The following is a 17,937-nucleotide window of genomic DNA, read 5'->3' on the forward strand; positions in this document are numbered from 1 at the left end:
ACAAAGCTTCTGTGATAGTCATTCCAGTGGTACCCAAGGATTGTCCAAAGATACCTTGTGCCAAAGCCATCCGGTTGTCGCTTCAGGTCACTGGTTAACATCCATATCTCAGGAAGCACCAGGACACAAAGGACTTGGGCCTTTTGGCCCAAAGGCAAAGGTATCAGCATCATCATACACCTCTTTCCAGCGACCTTCTGCCTCAGTAAGCTCTTCCCAAGGGTTTCTAAAAGCACTGGAGCAATTTCAAATCATCAATGGCCATTTCAGGTCAGGCCAAGTCTAGGAGGATTCGCTGATGCATCAAAGTTGCCACATCCACAACACGGTGGCACCACCTTGGACCCTGGATGGCAACTACCCATGTGGACAATCAGTCCAACCCTACCTCTTAGTATAAACAGTCATGTGTCTGTGACAAACAGATGAGACATGGGCATCTGTTTGGCCTTTGCAATTTCTTGGGGCCCTCAACACTGAGACACCAGCATACTGGATCACGCCCAGAGAAATGTGGTGCATAAAATTCTTTGTGGATGTAATAAAAACATGGAAATCTCTAAACAGGTAATATATATGTGTGTGTTTCTATACTTCTGTCAGGGACCTTTTTGATAGTTTGAGCAGCAAAACCAAAATGACTTTACAAAAGAATAATTATTAGCATTCTTCTGTGACAAGATGATATCACTCAACTCTGAGTGGATCTTCGGTTCTGACACAGCTGAACATTTAAAATGGAACGCCCAATCTTCTCCCATGGTGTTTCTGCAAACATTTGTACTTAGATCAATTGCCTAGTTAAATATGAACTAAAACAAAAAAGACAATGAGAAGAAACAAGCCCAAAAGATTTCCTGGACATTCCAGAGCTCCAGCTCCAAAGTCTGCTCTCTGCAAGATGGCCATCGGTTCCAGTGGAACGCTGCCATGGAATTCTTTGCTCTCTTAAATTAAACCCTTCACCAGGTCCAGCTGGTTCATGGAGCAGAGAGATGAGGTGAGGGGGAAGGATAAAAAAAGAGATGAGAAGGAGTGAGCAAATCCGCCTTTCACAACTCACATTTGGCTTCCTCTGGTCACTGCTATTAACACCTTGTGTCTGGTTGGTGTAAACCCTTTAACTCCAGCTGGAGAAGAAAAAGAAAGCAATAAAGAAAAGGATGGAGAAACTGAGGCGGGGGGGGGGGGGGGGGGTTGATGGAGCCGAAGACAATGTTTTGATTAATGCGTGTTGTATTCCTCGGGTTCTGAACACAGGATTACCTTACCTAACCCCAATGGAGAATGAGCAAGCAGTTCAGCACGGAGATTGAAACCAGATATCGCTGTCCACACTGGCATGAGTCCATCATTTGTGCTGGAGTATGAGAACATGGTTGTTCACTGAAGCAACTAACTGCACTGTCTAGCCAACTTCATTTCAATATCAGTCTGTAGCAGGAGGCAATGAACGTGGCGTGACATTCCACTTTATCCCTCGTCACGTTTTCATTTCTCCAAAAGCAACGTGAAGAAGGGATACACTGTAGTACCCTAACTGCGACCACTCTGACGCCATCGTGGGCTTAAGGAGGGGCTTATTGGGGCTGCAGAAGAATTTCATTCGCCTCCCCAAAATCCCATGAGAAAACTGACACTTGCCTTTCAAAATCCTGTTTGTTTTTATTATTATTATTATTATTATTATTATTATTATTAGCCTCAGTTTTTCACAACCACGTTGACCTGGTCCTATAGTGCCCCCATTTGCTTTGGTATGATTAAATGATTGGGTGGCATGGTGGGTTAGTGGTTAGCACTGCTGCCTTATAGCAACAAGGTCATGGGACTGATTCCCACTTGTGGCCTTTCTGTGTGGAGTTTGCATGTTCTCCTCGTGTTTGCGTGAGTTTCCCCCAGGTGCTCCGATTTCCTCCCACATTTAAAGACATGCAGGTTAGGTGACTTGGAAACTTTATAACTGTCCAGGTCTCACTTGCAAAATAAGTTCCACAGGGATCCATCCCAGGCCCCTTGCTTTTCTCCCTTTATCTTGCACGCATTCTGCGGCATTTTGGGATTGACATTCATTGCTATACTGATGACTGGTGGTAATCTTATTCATATAACATCCCTAGAGGATTGCCTTGCTTCAGTGAGAAGCTGGATGTCTAGTAATTTCCTGCTTTTGAATACTGACAAGACAAGATATCGGCATCAGTTTGACCAGCTAGCACTTAGGTTCATGTGTTATACATCATACGGACAAAGTGAGGAACCTTGGGGTAATTTTTGATCCTACGCTGTCCTTTGACCTCCACATTAAAGACATCACGAGGACTGCTTTCTTCCATCTGCGAAATATAGCGAAGATCCATCCTATCCTGTCTATGGCTGACACTGAGATCCTGATACATGCATTTGTTTCCTCTAGACTGGATAATTGTAATGTTTATTTTCTGGGTTGCTGCAGAACAGAATCAGGGGTCTTCAGTTGGTTCAAAACGCTGCCTCCAGACTCTTGACACGAAGCAGAAGGTTTAACCACATTACTCCCATTTTGGCATCTCTTCAATGGCTGCCTGTCTCTGCGAGATCATACAGTAGTGTTCAGAATAATAGTAGTGCTATGTGACTAAAAAGATTAATCCAGGTTTTGAGTATATTTCTTATTGTTACATGGGAAACAAGGTACCAGTAGATTCAGTAGATTCTCACAAATCCAACAAGACCAAGCATTCATGATATGCACACTCTTAAGGCTATGAAATTGGGCTATTAGTAAAAAAAAAAAAAAAAGTAGAAAAAGGGGGTGTTCACAATAATAGTAGCATCTGCTGTTGACGCTCCAAACTCAAAACTATTATGTTCAAACTGCTTTTTTAGCAATCCTGTGATCACTAAACTAGTATTTAGTTGTATAACCACAGTTTTTCCTGATTTCTACACATCTGCGAGGCATTAATTTTGTTGGTTTGGAACCAAGATTTTGCTCCTTTACTAGTGTGCTTGGGGTCATTGTCTTGTTGAAACACCAATTTCAAGGGCATGTCCTCTTCAGCATAAGGCAACATGACCTCTTCAAGTATTCTGACATATCCAAACTGATCCATGATACCTGGTATGCGATATATAGACCCAACACCGTAGTAGGAGAAACATGCTCATATCATGATGCTTGCATCACCATGCTTCACTGTCTTCACTGTGAACTGTGGCTTGAATTCAGAGTTTGGGGGTCGTCTCACAAACTGTCTGTGGCCCTTGGACCCAAAAAGAACAATTTTACTCTCATCAGTCCACAAAATATTCCTCCTTTTCTCTTTAGGCCAGTTGATGTGTTCTTTGGCAAATTGTAATCTCTTCTGCATATGTCTTTTATTTAACAGAGGGACTTTGCGGGGATTCTTGCAAATACATTAGCTTCACACAGGCGTCTTCTAACTGTCACAGCACTTACAGGTAACTCCAGACTGTCTTTGATCATCCTGGAGGCGATCACCTTAGTATTTCTTCTGTTTTTCTTGTTGATTAATGCTGGCAAATTATACAGTATTTTTTTGTCTTTCTGATGCCTGATTCTGTTTTTTCTCTAAGGTGCAGCTCCATCCAGAGATGGGAGTTGTGTTTGTGTTGGCGACCCTCCTGTCCTGTGCACCAACAGCAATTCTTGTATATTCGTCCGTGAATTGTTCTGTGAATTATTTCTGTAATTTATGTTTGTAGCATGGCCCAAGCAGAGGGTGATCCCTTTGAGTCTGGTCTGCTTGAAGTTTCTTCCTCAGAGGGAGTTTTTCCTTACCACTGTTGCTCTGGGGGTTGGTAAGGTTAGACCTTACCTGTGTGAAGCGCCTTGAGGCAACTCTGTTGTGATTTGGCGCTATGTAAAGGAAAATAAATTGAAAATTGAAAATAAATTGAAATTGTAATTTCCCATGTAACAATAAGAAATATACTCAAAACCTGGATTAATCTTTTTAGTCACATAGCACTACTATTATTCTGAACACTACTGTATTTTAAGGTCCTGCTACTGGCCTGTAAAATTGTTCATGGACTGGCACCGCCCTACTTGGCAGATCTACTTAAGCCCTATGTACCAGCAGGGGCTCTGCGCTCACAGAACACAGGATTGCTCTGTGTCCCTAGGGCGAATAAAAAGTCTGTGGGATATAGAGCATTTTCCTATTGTGCCCTCGTCCTGTGGGATGATCTCCCTGTATTAGTGAGGCAGTTAGACTCTGTGGAGACTTTTAAGTCACATCTGAAGATGCATTTGTTTTCTATTTTATATGATTAATATATTGTTTACTATGCTTTTATTCTTTTTTTTATCTTTTTAACTTTATCATGTTCTTTGATTTTTTTTATTTAAATTGTGTTGGGTTTTTTTGTTGAGTTGTTTTATGTGAAGCGCTTTGAGACGACCCTGTCATGATTTGGTGCTCTATAAGTTTAAAAAATTAAATTGAATTAAATTGCAAAAGAGATCTCAATCTCAATGGGACAAACCTGGTTAAATAAAGGTTGAATTAAAATTCAAAATTAAAAATCCATGGTGGGTGGTATTCTGACTGACCCAGTATAACCGTTTATATCACTAATCAAATGATGCCGAAGCTTTCTGACACACTGACATAGAGTCATAACTGAGCATCGGCTCTGCTGCAAGATGGGTCTGAACTGTGGTAAAATAATGTGAAATAATTTATGAGTTTAATGTTTAAAAGAACTGCAGCATCCAGAAATACAACCCCAAATCAGAAAATGATGGGATGATATGGAAAATTCACATTTTAAAATAAAAAAAAACAGTGATTGTTAGACCTGACTGAAGATGTCTCAGTTTGAACATTTAAAAAATATATAAATTCTGGTATTCCCCAAGAGCTTTAAAATATGCGGTGGCAAAGATTTTTGGTTGCAAAGGCCAGTACTTAAAAAAATGTCATTTGTTGTTAGCTATGTGGATGATGATGGTTTGTGTATCCATCCATTTTCTAAACACGCTTATTGCAATTAAGGGTCCTGGTGGGCAGGAGTCTATCCAAGTGGTCATTGGGCAAGAGACCACCATTCTGTCGCCGGGCCACATACAGACAAACATGATTATTATTCTTATTATTCCTTCCCAAATTTTCAAAATTATAATTTGGGTGCTGTTAAAATGGTGGTGGTTGTGATTTTTCAACAGTTGCTATTATAGATCATGTTCTCATGGGAAGACACTGGAGCTTTCTGTAGGACTGTGGGGTCGATGCAAGAGCCCAGTTTGTGAACTCTGATAACAGACTTGCTATAGCTTCTCTATATGGTTTCCGTCAAAGTCCCACAGAATGTTGTCTGCTTGGTGACTTAATCTGGCCAGACTTCAAGACTGTTTCATGGGGGTTGCATGCAGTCTGAGTGGAGGACTTGTAAATATGTTCATAACCTTTGAACTACGTGGAATGCCGGAGTTCTTCCACAAGGCCCTGAAAGCTGCCAGGGATTGCATTGGAATCACAATTGTTCACAGGAGGAGGTGTTTCATCTCTGAGGGCACTCTGAATAAAATTCTGGCTTATTTAAGGAGCTGACAACGCAGGCTGTGATGCAGTCATGTTAGACGAGACATTATTGTTTTCAGCAGCCTGCAAGCAGGTGGCACACCATCTGTGGTCTACTGACCCTCAGCCTGGTTACAGAGGAATAGAAGCACTGTGTTCCTCAATAATTACCCATTTTCCAGTCGTAGCAAGTGACCGCACGGCCTTGACAAATGACTCTGCTATACTATCCCACTGGGCTAAATACTTTGAACAGCTGCTTAAAGCTGATCTTCCTGTTAGGCTCTTGGACAACTCTGGTGCGAGGGCTACGATGGTGGATCCACCAGTCAGCTGCAAACCATCGAATTTCACTGAAACGTATCATTATTTGGGAACTAAAGCGATGAATGAATGTCTTTGGTAGTAGATCTCTCCAGAAAATGCTTGGGTACCACTGGAACAGTAACTTAGGGAGACTCAGACATGTGTTTTCCATTACATTGTGAGGCAAGGTTAGCGACATCACAGCCATGTGTTGTGTTGATCTAGCATGCAGATAGCTCAGTGATGAGAACCCCAGCAACTGGATCCTAAAAGTCAACTTTGATTGCTACTAATCTGCTAACTGAGAAGTGAACTGGTAGTGCTCAACTTGCTCAAAATCCCTAAAAAACACGACCAAAGACCAGAAAGTTTAAGGATTTCCATTCAACGTGGAGTTTATTCACAGTACAGAAAGTATTAAACAAATTTTAAGAAATAAAAATTACAATTGCAAGTGGTTAGTGCACTTGCTTTCCAAATAGAAGGTTTCTGGTTTAAGATGACCCTTGTCCATTTTCCATGTAATATGAATTTGCAATTCATATTCAGTTTCAGTTTATTTAATTTATACAGGCGCTTGCTGCCAGTGTTCAAGGCGCTTCACACAAGTAAGGTCTAACCTTACCAACCCCTAGAGCAAGCACATAGGCGACAATGGTAAGGAAAAAAAGGGCATCTAGTGTAAAACTTGTGCCAAATCAATATGTAGATCAATATCAGATCAGCTGTGGTGACAAAAAGTGAGAAGTCAACATCATAGTAAGAAATAAAAACATACATGGAAGATCATTTTAATAAATGCATTTACTCTGGGTTGACCTCCTGTTCCTTCATCTCCTCGAGCTAACGCTTGTTGTCTTCGTGTGATCTGTCAACTTAACTTATTGCGTTAGCGTATAAGCCACAACATTTACAAAGTTAGTGGAACTAAATTGGTTTGAATATTTTTTTCAAGGTGAGCTAAACAGCTAGTCCACTCATGAAAAAATTATTTTAGCTAATTGTTGACAGATAATCTTAACTGTGCACACAACTACACCTATGTATCACCTGTCTATGGCATATGGATGACTATTTCTTGGAAGTGGGTGGGTTTGTCTGGCTGGGTGGTTGCCAACCTGAAGTTGAGGCAGCTCTGTGGTTGGGTCGATCTGCTGATATACAGCACCAGCACATGATGTCAAACCTGATCGATTAGATTAGATTCAATTAGATTAGATTAGATTAGATTAGACGGAACCTTATTGATCCCTTGGGAAGACTCCCTCAGGGAAATCGAAGTTCCAGCAGCATTGTATTGCAGCACACAGGGTAAGAAGCACACAGAGTTTCAAAAGCGAAAATAAAAAATAAAAATAGTTTGCAAATATAAATAAACAATATAAATACCAGTGACTAGTCCTATACTGTTACAAGTTCAATTTCTGCCTCTAACTGCCTAGGCTGCCTTCTGGCTCTAACTAGGCTGCAACATACTCTGATGTCAGCTCCTTGCAGGAATTTACTTGGCATACACATGACGTGATAGTACTACTTGCAGAGGTGGGCTGATTAACTGATTCCATCTGCTCAAAGTGATATTAATCAGTGAAATCACCTGGTGGAGTCAGTGGCTGCAAAAAAAACCTGCACCCTCTTGGCCCTTTCTGGAACAAGTCGCCCACCTCTGTAGGGCATTGTCTTGAAATTGCATTTTGCTGGGTGATCTCGCCAAATCTCAGCCAGCCTGGCTTTGAAAGATTATACTGAGGGGGCATCAGCTATTTTGACTGGGATGCAGTTTTTCATATATATCTATATGTATATACACACACACTCACTCTCTCACACACACACACACACACACACACAAGCATTACTCGATGCGAGTGTTAACACATATGAAAACAAGGCAAGAGTTGTTCACATGTGAGGCTGTTCCATGGGTCCACAAGCCTACAGAGGAAAAAAAAAACTTCCTTGTATTTAGTCTCGGCTGCTCTTTATAGTTCTGTCCTGTAGGATTTAATGTGTTGTTATAATTCAGCAACCCCTGGTGACATATATGATTTATGTATTTGAAATTCACTTTAAAATGTGCATTTGCACACTTACTCCAATTTCTGTCACTCCACCACTAAATAAACACGTCCCCAGTAAGAACCAAAAACCCTCTGAAACATCTTCTAGAAGCCAAACACCACAGATGAGTCATTGCTCAACTAGTTACCGCCACACTGTTTGATGTTTCACCACAGCAACCTGCTGGTGCACTTGTAACATCACAGCTGTGAAAGCAAATTTTGGAAAATAAACTGGCTATTAATCCATGTTTCTGCAAGTATTTGAAGTACAGGGAAGCTGTGATGTATTGAAGCACTGCACCAGTCACGTTTGAGTTTCCTTGGACCTTACTCCGGTCTCCTGTGTAGTATTGGGTTTTCAGTGCCTTCCATGTAGTACTTTACTGAAAGTTTCTGCTTCTCTAGCCAAGGTCTTATCTTAATTTTCAATGGTCTCTGAGGATTCCTGTAATGTGATTAAGGTCACCCAGGATATCAGCCACTAGAGGTCACCAGTGGTCAGAAATCCTTCAACTTGTCAGCTTTCAACTAAATAGGTGGGGTAGCACCAAAGAAAAACAGCAATGATTTGTTGTCAGATTTTCCCCATGTGTGATTTATGACAATAAACAACATCTGTGTCAACTTGCAGTAACGTGAGCTAAGACAGGTCTATTTGTGTGAGCTGACAGGCTGTAATAAGAGTGGGCCAACAAAAGCATGCTTGTTTGAGCTGATGAGGTGGAGTGAAAATGACAAAACAGAAAGCCTTCATCGAAAAATCCTACCCTCCATCATGCAGACGGTGGGAAGACGCCAAACCAAGAGTTCATTTTGTTCTTGCGTTCCTGAGAACATATAACCCCCAGAGTAGTATTTATTTTATTTATATGATTTTAGGTATGTCGGAGCAAGAATAAAATGAAGTCCCTGTGGCGTGTTTCTTCCCAGCATACTTTGAAGGGTCGACATTCACAATCACACACACCCTTTCAGGCTGTCTTCAACATGTCTGCTTCCTGTCTGCTGTCTCCTGATCTCAAATCATCGATGAGTTCAACATGGCAGGTGTTCATCGACTCGGAACACGAACGCCATGGTGGGTCGTGCACATGGGAGTGCAGGTGGACCAGATGATGGATGAATAAGCTAAAAGTCTTATTCCGCCGGCATTCTATCGCACTTTTTTCTCATCCACAAAAACCTGTTCTAAAAACAGTTCTGTTTCTTTCCAATCTTTATAAAATTGTGACTATCTCTTAATTCTCTGACTTTGTCTTCATACAGTCCTACCAGTGCTGTCCCTCTGATATGTTCATCCCTTATTCTATCCATCTTCATCACTCCCAAAGAAAATTTTCAGTTCTGCCACCTGCTTCTATTAGAATGCAGAGAACTGCGCGCACAGTTGTCTGTGTGCGTTCTACTCCCAGAACACAGAATAATTATTCACCAGTTTGTTTAAATGCTGTGGATGGAATAATAATTAAACATTTGAAATAGGAGATTGTCCAGATCCGGATTCTGGATCAAGTTTCTCTTTATAGGCTTTTAAGGATGATGTTAAAACTACTCGACGGATTCTCACCACATTTGCACCACAGATGCATATTCGGCCATGGAAGACTCCATTAGATTTTGTAGGTGATCCGGATCTGGATTCTGGATCAAGTTTCTCTTTAAAGGCTTTTAAGGATTACATCAAAACTACTTCATGGATTCTCACCACATTTGCACCACGGATATACGAGGTCTGTCAATAAAGTAACGGTCCTTTTTATTTTTTTCAAAAACTATATGGATTTCATTCATATGTTTTTACGTCAGACATGCTTGAACCCTCGTGCGCATGCGTGAGTTTTTCCACGCCTGTCGGTTACGTCATTCGCCTGTGAGCATGCCTTGGGACAGAGTTGTCCCGCCCCCTCGTCGGATTTTCATTGTCTGGAAATGGCGGAATGAAAAGGACTTTTTTCCATCAGAATTCTTTCAGAAGCTGTTAGAGACTGGCACCTGTTAACTATTCGAAAAATTTATCTGGCTTTCGGTGAAAATTTTACGGGCTTCACAGAGAATAAGGACTGTTACTACAGCTTTAAGGACGGCTTTAAGGACGGCTTTAAGGACGCTCGGCACGCCGCGCTCTGAGCTGCAACGACGCGGCACAAGCCACCGGACCATTTCTAAACGGATGGCTCTGTGGATACAAGACCGTCGTGTGCTCTTTCTCTGGTTATCACAAGAGCTGGACATCAGCCATTTTCCGGCAGATTTCACTTTTAACGAGATTTTGTCATGGAAAGCCGCGCGGAGGCTTCGCACGTAAAGACCGATTCACTTTGGAAGCCAGACAAAGAACACCTCTGTTTCGGCTTGTCAGAGGACAAGTTTGGACATGTCTATCTCGGTTTTCAATGCTTACCTGTCCAGTAAGTATCAGTGAAATTGTGGAGAGCTGGACATGTCCAAACTTGTCCTCTGACACGCCGAAACGGAGGTGTTCCATTGTCTCACTTCCAAAGCGAATCGGTCTTTACGCGCGAAGCCTCCGCGCGGCTTTCCATGACAAAATCTCTTGTTTAAAGTGAAATCTGCCAGAATATGGCTGATGTCCAGCTCTTGTGATAACCAGAGAAAGAGCACACGATGGTCTCGTATCCACAGAGCCATCCATTTAGAAATGGTCCGGTGGCTTGTGCCGCGTCGTCGCAGCTCGGAGCGCCGAGTGTCCTTAAAGGGGTCCTTAAAGCTGTACTAACAGACCTTATTCTCTGTGAAGCCTGTAAAAGTTTCACCGAAAGCCAGATAAATTTTTTGAATGGTTTCCAGTTGCCAGTCTCTAACAGCTTCTGAAAAAATTCTGATGGAAAAAAAAGTCCTTTTCATTCCACCATTTCCAGACAATGAAAATCCGACAAGGGGGCGGGACCACTCTTTCCCAAGCCGTGCTCACAGGCGAATGACATAACCGACAGGCGTGGAAAAACTCACGCATGCGCACCGGGGTTCGAGCATGTCTGAAGTAAAAACATATAAATGAAATCCATATAGTTTTTGAAAAAAATAAAAAGGACCGTTACTTTATTGACAGACCTCGTATATTCAGCCGTGGAAGACTCCATTAAATTTTGGAGGTGATCCAGATCCGGAGTGGCTTACGTCAGAAATCTCTGATTGCTCTTGTTAGATATTTTTGGGGACTGACCTGTGGTTTTCGTAACAGTTGGCTTTGATTAATTATAAACCATTTATTTCGACAGCAATCATGGATTAACTGGACCTAACATCATCAAGTTACCAGTAGCTGCTAAAATCCTAATGCTGTTAGCGTACAAAATTAAATTTAAAAAATGTCACTTTACAGAAATGCTGAAGCACAGAGTTCTTAGATAATCCATTAGGACAATTAACTGCACAACAAGCCATATTATGACAGATATTTGTTATAAAACGCTCAAAACAGACAGGCATGGTTGTCCACAACAATGAACAGCCACAGTTAGCAGCAGTGGCACCACACTTACTATCACTCAAAGTGGCCACTCCCCCAATTATGCATAAAGTTTTTGCTTGAAACCCCCTGTAGTCATGGATAAGTAAGCAAAGACCTTTTTTGTACATGGGATTTTATGAGAACCTGCTCTGCTTTTTGTAGCCATCCTGAAGTGGCCAGTCAATGAACTGCAACTTTTTTCTTCTGGGTGTGCCTCATTTTGGATGGCCCGAACTTGCCGCTTGAGTGGAACATGGTTGGTCAACTATCCTCCATATGAACTGGAAGAATATTTTGAAATTTCATAAATCATTATGTTAAGAGGAAGTAAATTAAAGAAACAAGCTATTATGACTTATTGACCATATCCTTTTTTTTTCTTTCTTTCTTTTTTTTTTTTTTTTTACTGTGTGGTCAGATTGTTTTTGTCTGCACCACAATCACTGGAAAATAGAAACTCAGAGCTCACTGTGTTTTGCATAGGAATTGATTGAGCGTTATTACTCTGTGGTGTTTCTGGAGATAACTGAACAATCGAGAAGAATGGAGCTGGAAGTTTGGAAGGAGACGGATTATCACTGGCATGCTTAGGTTAGCATCTGGGCTCACAGTGCATCCACTTTGCCAAGTTCTTGGAGAGTCAGTCCAGTGCCTACATTTGTTTTGACTAAGTCGTGGAGCCCCACACCTCTGTGTCTCTGTCCGTGTCTCCCCGGGACATTCCTCCTTCTCCTCAGCATCGTTACCTGCACCATGCAGATTACTGAACCGGTTCCAAATTCTCCTCCTGCAGCCGGATCTGTCACCCCTCCTTAGTTCTGCTTCTTTCCCATGTTTGTTCTCAGCCCCCCCCCCCCCCCCCCTTTTTTTGTCTTTAAAATGTTGTTGAAAATAAGTTCCGCAGTGGACAAGCTTGTTGGCAGCCCTGTAGTCATTACTCGCTTCAAAAACATTCATTACTGTGAGTGCATTTTTCACTTCACAACATACGTAGAAGCAGCCATCATGTTTCAACAGGGTTTTTTCTACCTTTTTCAGGTAATTGTGTATGGGGTTATTTGTTTGTGTGTGTTTAACATCCTCTAAGACCTATAATTCTATGAACATATTGTACAAGCTAGCCTGTAAGCATACAGTTGTATATCCTGGGCAAACCCTCCATGGTTTTCTGAAGAACGGGTTCGAAGCCGAAGAGGGGCAGTTCTACATGTTGCCATCTTGGCAGCAATTGGCTCGACCATGAATGGACCTGGTTAGGATGAATGAAGCCCAAACACGGCCACCTATCTCAAAGTTGCCAAGTTAGTTAAGGCTAACAAGGTAGGTCGTGAATTTGGAAGCTTGAGCACATTTTTTTGTGTATTGGCTGATGGTTCTTAACAAGTGGCTTAGGTGGAGGATTTAAAATCAGCAACTGCCATATTGCCTCTCTAGCTGTGGCAATATCAGTGTCACTATCATCACCAGCCATCAATACTTGCCAATTTGTGCTTACATACAAATTAAATAATACTAAAATTTTACTGAATGGAAATACTGAAGCACAGACGTCTTAATGATTCATTTATACGTTTAATGATACAGTAAATCATGTTATCGCAGATCAGATACACTGTGTCATAAAATGCTCAGAAAGGACAAACACAGTCAAGTCAATAGCAGCTAGCTGCCTCCGCTAGCAGAGTCCTCGACCTGACACACTAGTTGTCACCCAAAGTGGACATGTCCCTAAATATTCATAACTTTATGGCTTAAAATACGTTAAGTGGAAGAGTTATGTAAAAAGTCATCCTTCATCAACATGAAAACTAGCTACACATGCCAAAACTGTTTTGTGTACCAGACTGTAAGCATGTATGTTTGCGCATTTATTTTCTATATTTGTTTTTCCAGTTAAAGCTCATTGTTGGGGGGTATCCCAGTGGTCACTGAATGAGAAGCGGGTTACCCCGCCTAGAGAGGCCGCCAGTCTATCGCAGGGCCAACACATATAGACAGAAAAATACCTGAAATGTTTACTTCTGATAATTTTTGATATGGGGAGTGACTCGCTTTTGAAGTGTGCCTCAAGTGGCCATTCAAGGAATTTCAAGTCTTGGCTTTGCAGTGTTGGCATAATTTTTCAGCATGGGGGGTTGATGCTCACCTGTTAGTGAACTTTAGTCCTGAAACGGCTCACTTTGGACTCCTGTGACATATGTCATGGAAGTCGACATGGAATATAGCAGCTCTCTCGGTGACACAACCGCCATTAGATAAAATACCAAGTTATTTCAGTGCACATTTCTAAAGAATTAACACTTTGATATGCATTTATTTATAGCTTAAAAAATCTTACTCTGAGTCTACCAGTGGGCTTTATGTCCTAATCTGAAGTGCACATTTTTCAGCCTGTGAGAAAATATGTAGGTGGTGCAAATTTTACATCCTCTTTCCACACTTTTTTTCCCCATTTCCTTATCTTATCTCCGGTATTCTTTGATCTCATGTGCAAGCAGAAACTTAATGACACATTACTTCATCCTTGTCAAACCAAAAGCTTTTGCAGCCCACAGATAAGCCTGTGACCCCTGCACTCAGATAAAGCACAGTGCTCCCTCCGCTGTTTAGAATGCAGTATAACCCGTCTGACTGTGATGTTTCAGCGGTCAGCAATCAACGCCTTCCTGTATCCCAGTACTCCACTCTGACTGCAAAGTAAAGTCCAAGGAAGCTGAAGCAAGGATGTGAAATTGTGCAATCTCTGGCCTTCATCCACAGTTTGACTTACAGCACAGTGATTCTAACCTTTTCCCATTTAGGTTATGGCAATTTAGGAATTGGTGGCCTTGGAGGCGGCGGACTTGGAGGAGGTGGACTGGGACCTGGAGGCTTTGGAGGAGGAGCAGGTGGAGGATACGTAAAGCCTGGAGCTGGAGCTGGAGGTTTGTGCAAGTGTGACTTTCTGGCAGTAAAATACAATCCAATAAACTACTACTTTTTAAATACCTGGATCTATATTTTTAGATTCGTGTACTTTTATTTTGTCCTATTATCTTCTAGTCTTAGGTCGTGACATCTTAATTTTGTTGTGTTGTTGTCTTGTGACATTATCATGTTAAGTCTGAAGTAATTCTCCTGAGGTTTCATACTGAACGTTTAACATTTAAAAAAATAATTTCTACTTCAGTAGAGAGCCGTCTGCTCAGTCACATTTGTGTCATTTAGGTGTTTATGGCGGATATGGGGGAGGTCCTGGGGGATTTTTCCCGGGAGCAGGACCGAAGGCTGCCAAAAGAGGTACAGATACCATACACAAGATAGATTTAATATGTACTACATGGCATAAGTATTGTGTGTGTGTGTGTGTGTGTGTGTGTGTGTGTGTGTGTGTGTGTGTGTGTGTGTGTGTGTGTGTGTGTGTGTGTGTGTGTGTGTGTGTGTGTGTGTGTGTGTGTGTGTGTGTGTTCTTCAGTGGGTCAACAGATAGGCTAGAATGAAATTAATTAGATAAATAATTAAATGTGGGGGGAGGCAAGGGTTCATTTCCTCAAAAAAAAAAAAAAAACCTAAAAAAACGAACATATCTTCAAGTAGTTAACTTTATTTTCAAATTAAAAGAAAGAAATGAATTTCTTTGTAGTTGTACTGCCTGGCCCACGACTACACAATGACAGTAACGGATAATCATTCATTAATGAAATTATGGTTTAACAACTTGAAAAACAGCCACATTTATTCATAGGTTTTGGGGACCGGCTAAAAGAAACAAAACGTGCAATTTTTAAGATCACACATTTCACATATTGATATCTTCATATTGAATGTACGAATATTAAATATATTGTACAAATATTGACAATATATTTAGTACACACTATAATATAAAAAATATTTGTAATATTATACAGCATAAATAGGAAATATAAAGCTGTTTTTCATTATTTTCTAAAGGTTTTTCAAACTTGTTCATAGACTGGAAAAAATGTCTCTGGTACTGGCAGAAAATAAGTCAGCACAGATGTTACACATACAGTAAAACAACAACAAATACTGGACAAGTGGTCTTGAACAGTGATTGCACATAGTTTGCAAAAGGAGAAATAAACAGAAGAAAATGCAATAAATTAAAGTAGATTCATTCAGGCTTAGAGTTGCAGGGACAGTTATGGCTGCTGGGATAAAGAAATTTTTTAACTTGTTCTTCTGCACCAAGGCGACCTGCAGTCTGTGACCAGAGGGAAGTTAAATTATTAAATCTACAACTGCACATCTCCTTACTTCATTATCAAAACACAGGAAGATGCATCTACCCAAACCTCACTCAGTATTCAGTTATATAATTCCATGATGTCACTTTGCCTGTGGTCGAATGAGCTCATATGTCAACTGGATCCCTGCTTCTCCTTTTCTTTCTACTTGGACAGTGATGACACTTTGAAAGGGAAACTAATGATTCTAAATGAACTTTAGAATCTTCCTGGGACTTTAATTCACAAGTCAACTCCCAATTCACAATCGGTAAACAGCTTACCGATTGTGAACTGGTTACGGCACTGGGTAAGCTCAGAGAGTGAATCACGCAATGGCAATCCAGTGTCCTTACATAATATCAGCAAGGGGTCTTGACCTGACTAGCTTGAGCAATGGTTAGCCTAATTTGGCTGACGTGGTAGAGTATTCATCTCCTGAGTAAGGTGTATGGTATTCAAATACCTCCAGAAGTCAGAAAGATGTCACTCAGTTACAGACTGGGATTGTTGGTGTGATATGGCAGGTGGCCATGCACCTGTTAGCGCAAGATGAGGTCAAAATGTGCTAGAGAGATATGTAGCAAGGTGAAATACACATTGGAAATATGTTTCAACTAGTTTGGATAATAGGGTTTGCTCTTCAACTGACCTGGTAATGTATTGATCTCATGAACAATGAGACAAAAACAATGTCGGACTCTGTAGTTTTCTCTGGACCCCTCCCCAATCGGACCGGGAGTGACATGTTTAGCCGCATGTTCTCCTTGAATTGCTGGCTGTCTGAGTGGTGTCCAAAAAAAGCTTCTGGGGAAAACCTGGTCTTGTTAGGAGAGACGGCATCCATCCCACTTTGGATGGAGCAGCTCTCATTTCTAGAAATCTGGCCAATTTTCTTAAATCCTCCAAACCGTGACTATCCAGGGTTGGGACCAGGAAGCAGAGTTGTAGTCTTACACACCTCTCTGCAGCTTCTCTCCCCCTGCCATCCCCTCATTACCCCATCCCCGTAGAGACGGTGCCTGCTCCCAGACTACCAATAACCAGCAAAAATCTATTTAAGCATAAAAATTCAAAAAGAAAAAATAATATAGCACCTTCAACTGCACCACAGACTAAAACAGTTAAATGTGGTCTATTAAACATTAGGTCTCTCTCTTCTAAGTCCCTGTTGGTAAATGATATAATAATTGATCAACATATTGATTTATTCTGCCTAACAGAAACCTGGTTACAGCAGGATGAATATGTTAGTTTAAATGAGTCAACACCCCCGAGTCACACTAACTGTCAGAATGCTCGTAGCACGGGCCGGGGCGGAGGATTAGCAGCAATCTTCCATTCCAGCTTATTAATTAATCAAAAACCCAGACAGAGCTTTAATTCATTTGAAAGCTTGTCTCTTAGTCTTGTCCATCCAAATTGGAAGTCCCAAAAACCAGTTTATTTGTTATTATCTATCGTCCACCTGGTCGTTACTGTGAGTTTCTCTGTGAATTTTCAGACCTTTTGTCTGACTTAGTGCTTAGCTCAGATAAGATAATTATAGTGGGCGATTTTAACATCCACACAGATGCTGAGAATGACAGCCTCAACACTGCATTTAATCTATTATTAGACTCTATTGGCTTTGCTCAAAAAGTAAATGAGTCCACCCACCACTTTAATCATATCTTAGATCTTGTTCTGACTTATGGTATGGAAATAGAACACTTAACAGTATTCCCTGAAAACTCCCTTCTGTCTGATCATTTCTTAATAACATTTACATTTACTCTGATGGACTACCCAGCAGTAGGGAATAAGTTTCATTACACTAGAAGTCTTTCAGAAAGCGCTGTAACTAGGTTTAAGGATATGATTCCTTCTTTATGTTCTCTAATGCCATATAACAACACAGTGCAGAGTAGCTACCTAAACTCTGTAAGGGAGATAGAGTATCTCGTCAATAGTTTTACATCCTCATTGAAGACAACTTTGGATGCTGTAGCTCCTCTGAAAAAGAGAGCTTTAAATCAGAAGTGTCTGACTCCGTGGTATAACTCACAAACTCGTAGCTTAAAGCAGATAACCCGTAAGTTGGAGAGGAAATGGCGTCTCACTAATTTAGAAGATCTTCACTTAGCCTGGAAAAAGAGTCTGTTGCTCTATAAAAAAAGCCCTCCGTAAAGCTAGGACATCTTTCTACTCATCACTAATTGAAGAAAATAAGAACAACCCCAGGTTTCTTTTCAGCACTGTAGCCAGGCTGACAAAGAGTCAGAGCTCTATTGAGCTGAGTATTCCATTAACTTTAACTAGTAATGACTTCATGACTTTCTTTGCTAACAAAATTT

At 41.1% G+C, this 17,937-nt stretch overlaps 1 protein-coding gene across 1 annotated transcript in view; it reads left to right on the top strand.

Annotated features, from left to right (window-relative positions):
- The window catches only part of elna (elastin a), a 187,740-nt gene that overhangs the window by 92,680 nt on the left and 77,123 nt on the right, over positions 1-17,937 (top strand). The window contains exons 6-7 of the mRNA XM_034169334.1: positions 14,174-14,296; positions 14,580-14,651. Of these exons, the coding sequence (XP_034025225.1) occupies positions 14,174-14,296; positions 14,580-14,651 (195 nt within the window). The remainder of the gene's footprint in view (positions 1-14,173; positions 14,297-14,579; positions 14,652-17,937) is intronic.

The sequence above is a fragment of the Thalassophryne amazonica genome, chromosome 4 (assembly GCF_902500255.1).
Source record: "Thalassophryne amazonica chromosome 4, fThaAma1.1, whole genome shotgun sequence".
Classification (NCBI taxonomy): domain Eukaryota; kingdom Metazoa; phylum Chordata; class Actinopteri; order Batrachoidiformes; family Batrachoididae; genus Thalassophryne; species Thalassophryne amazonica.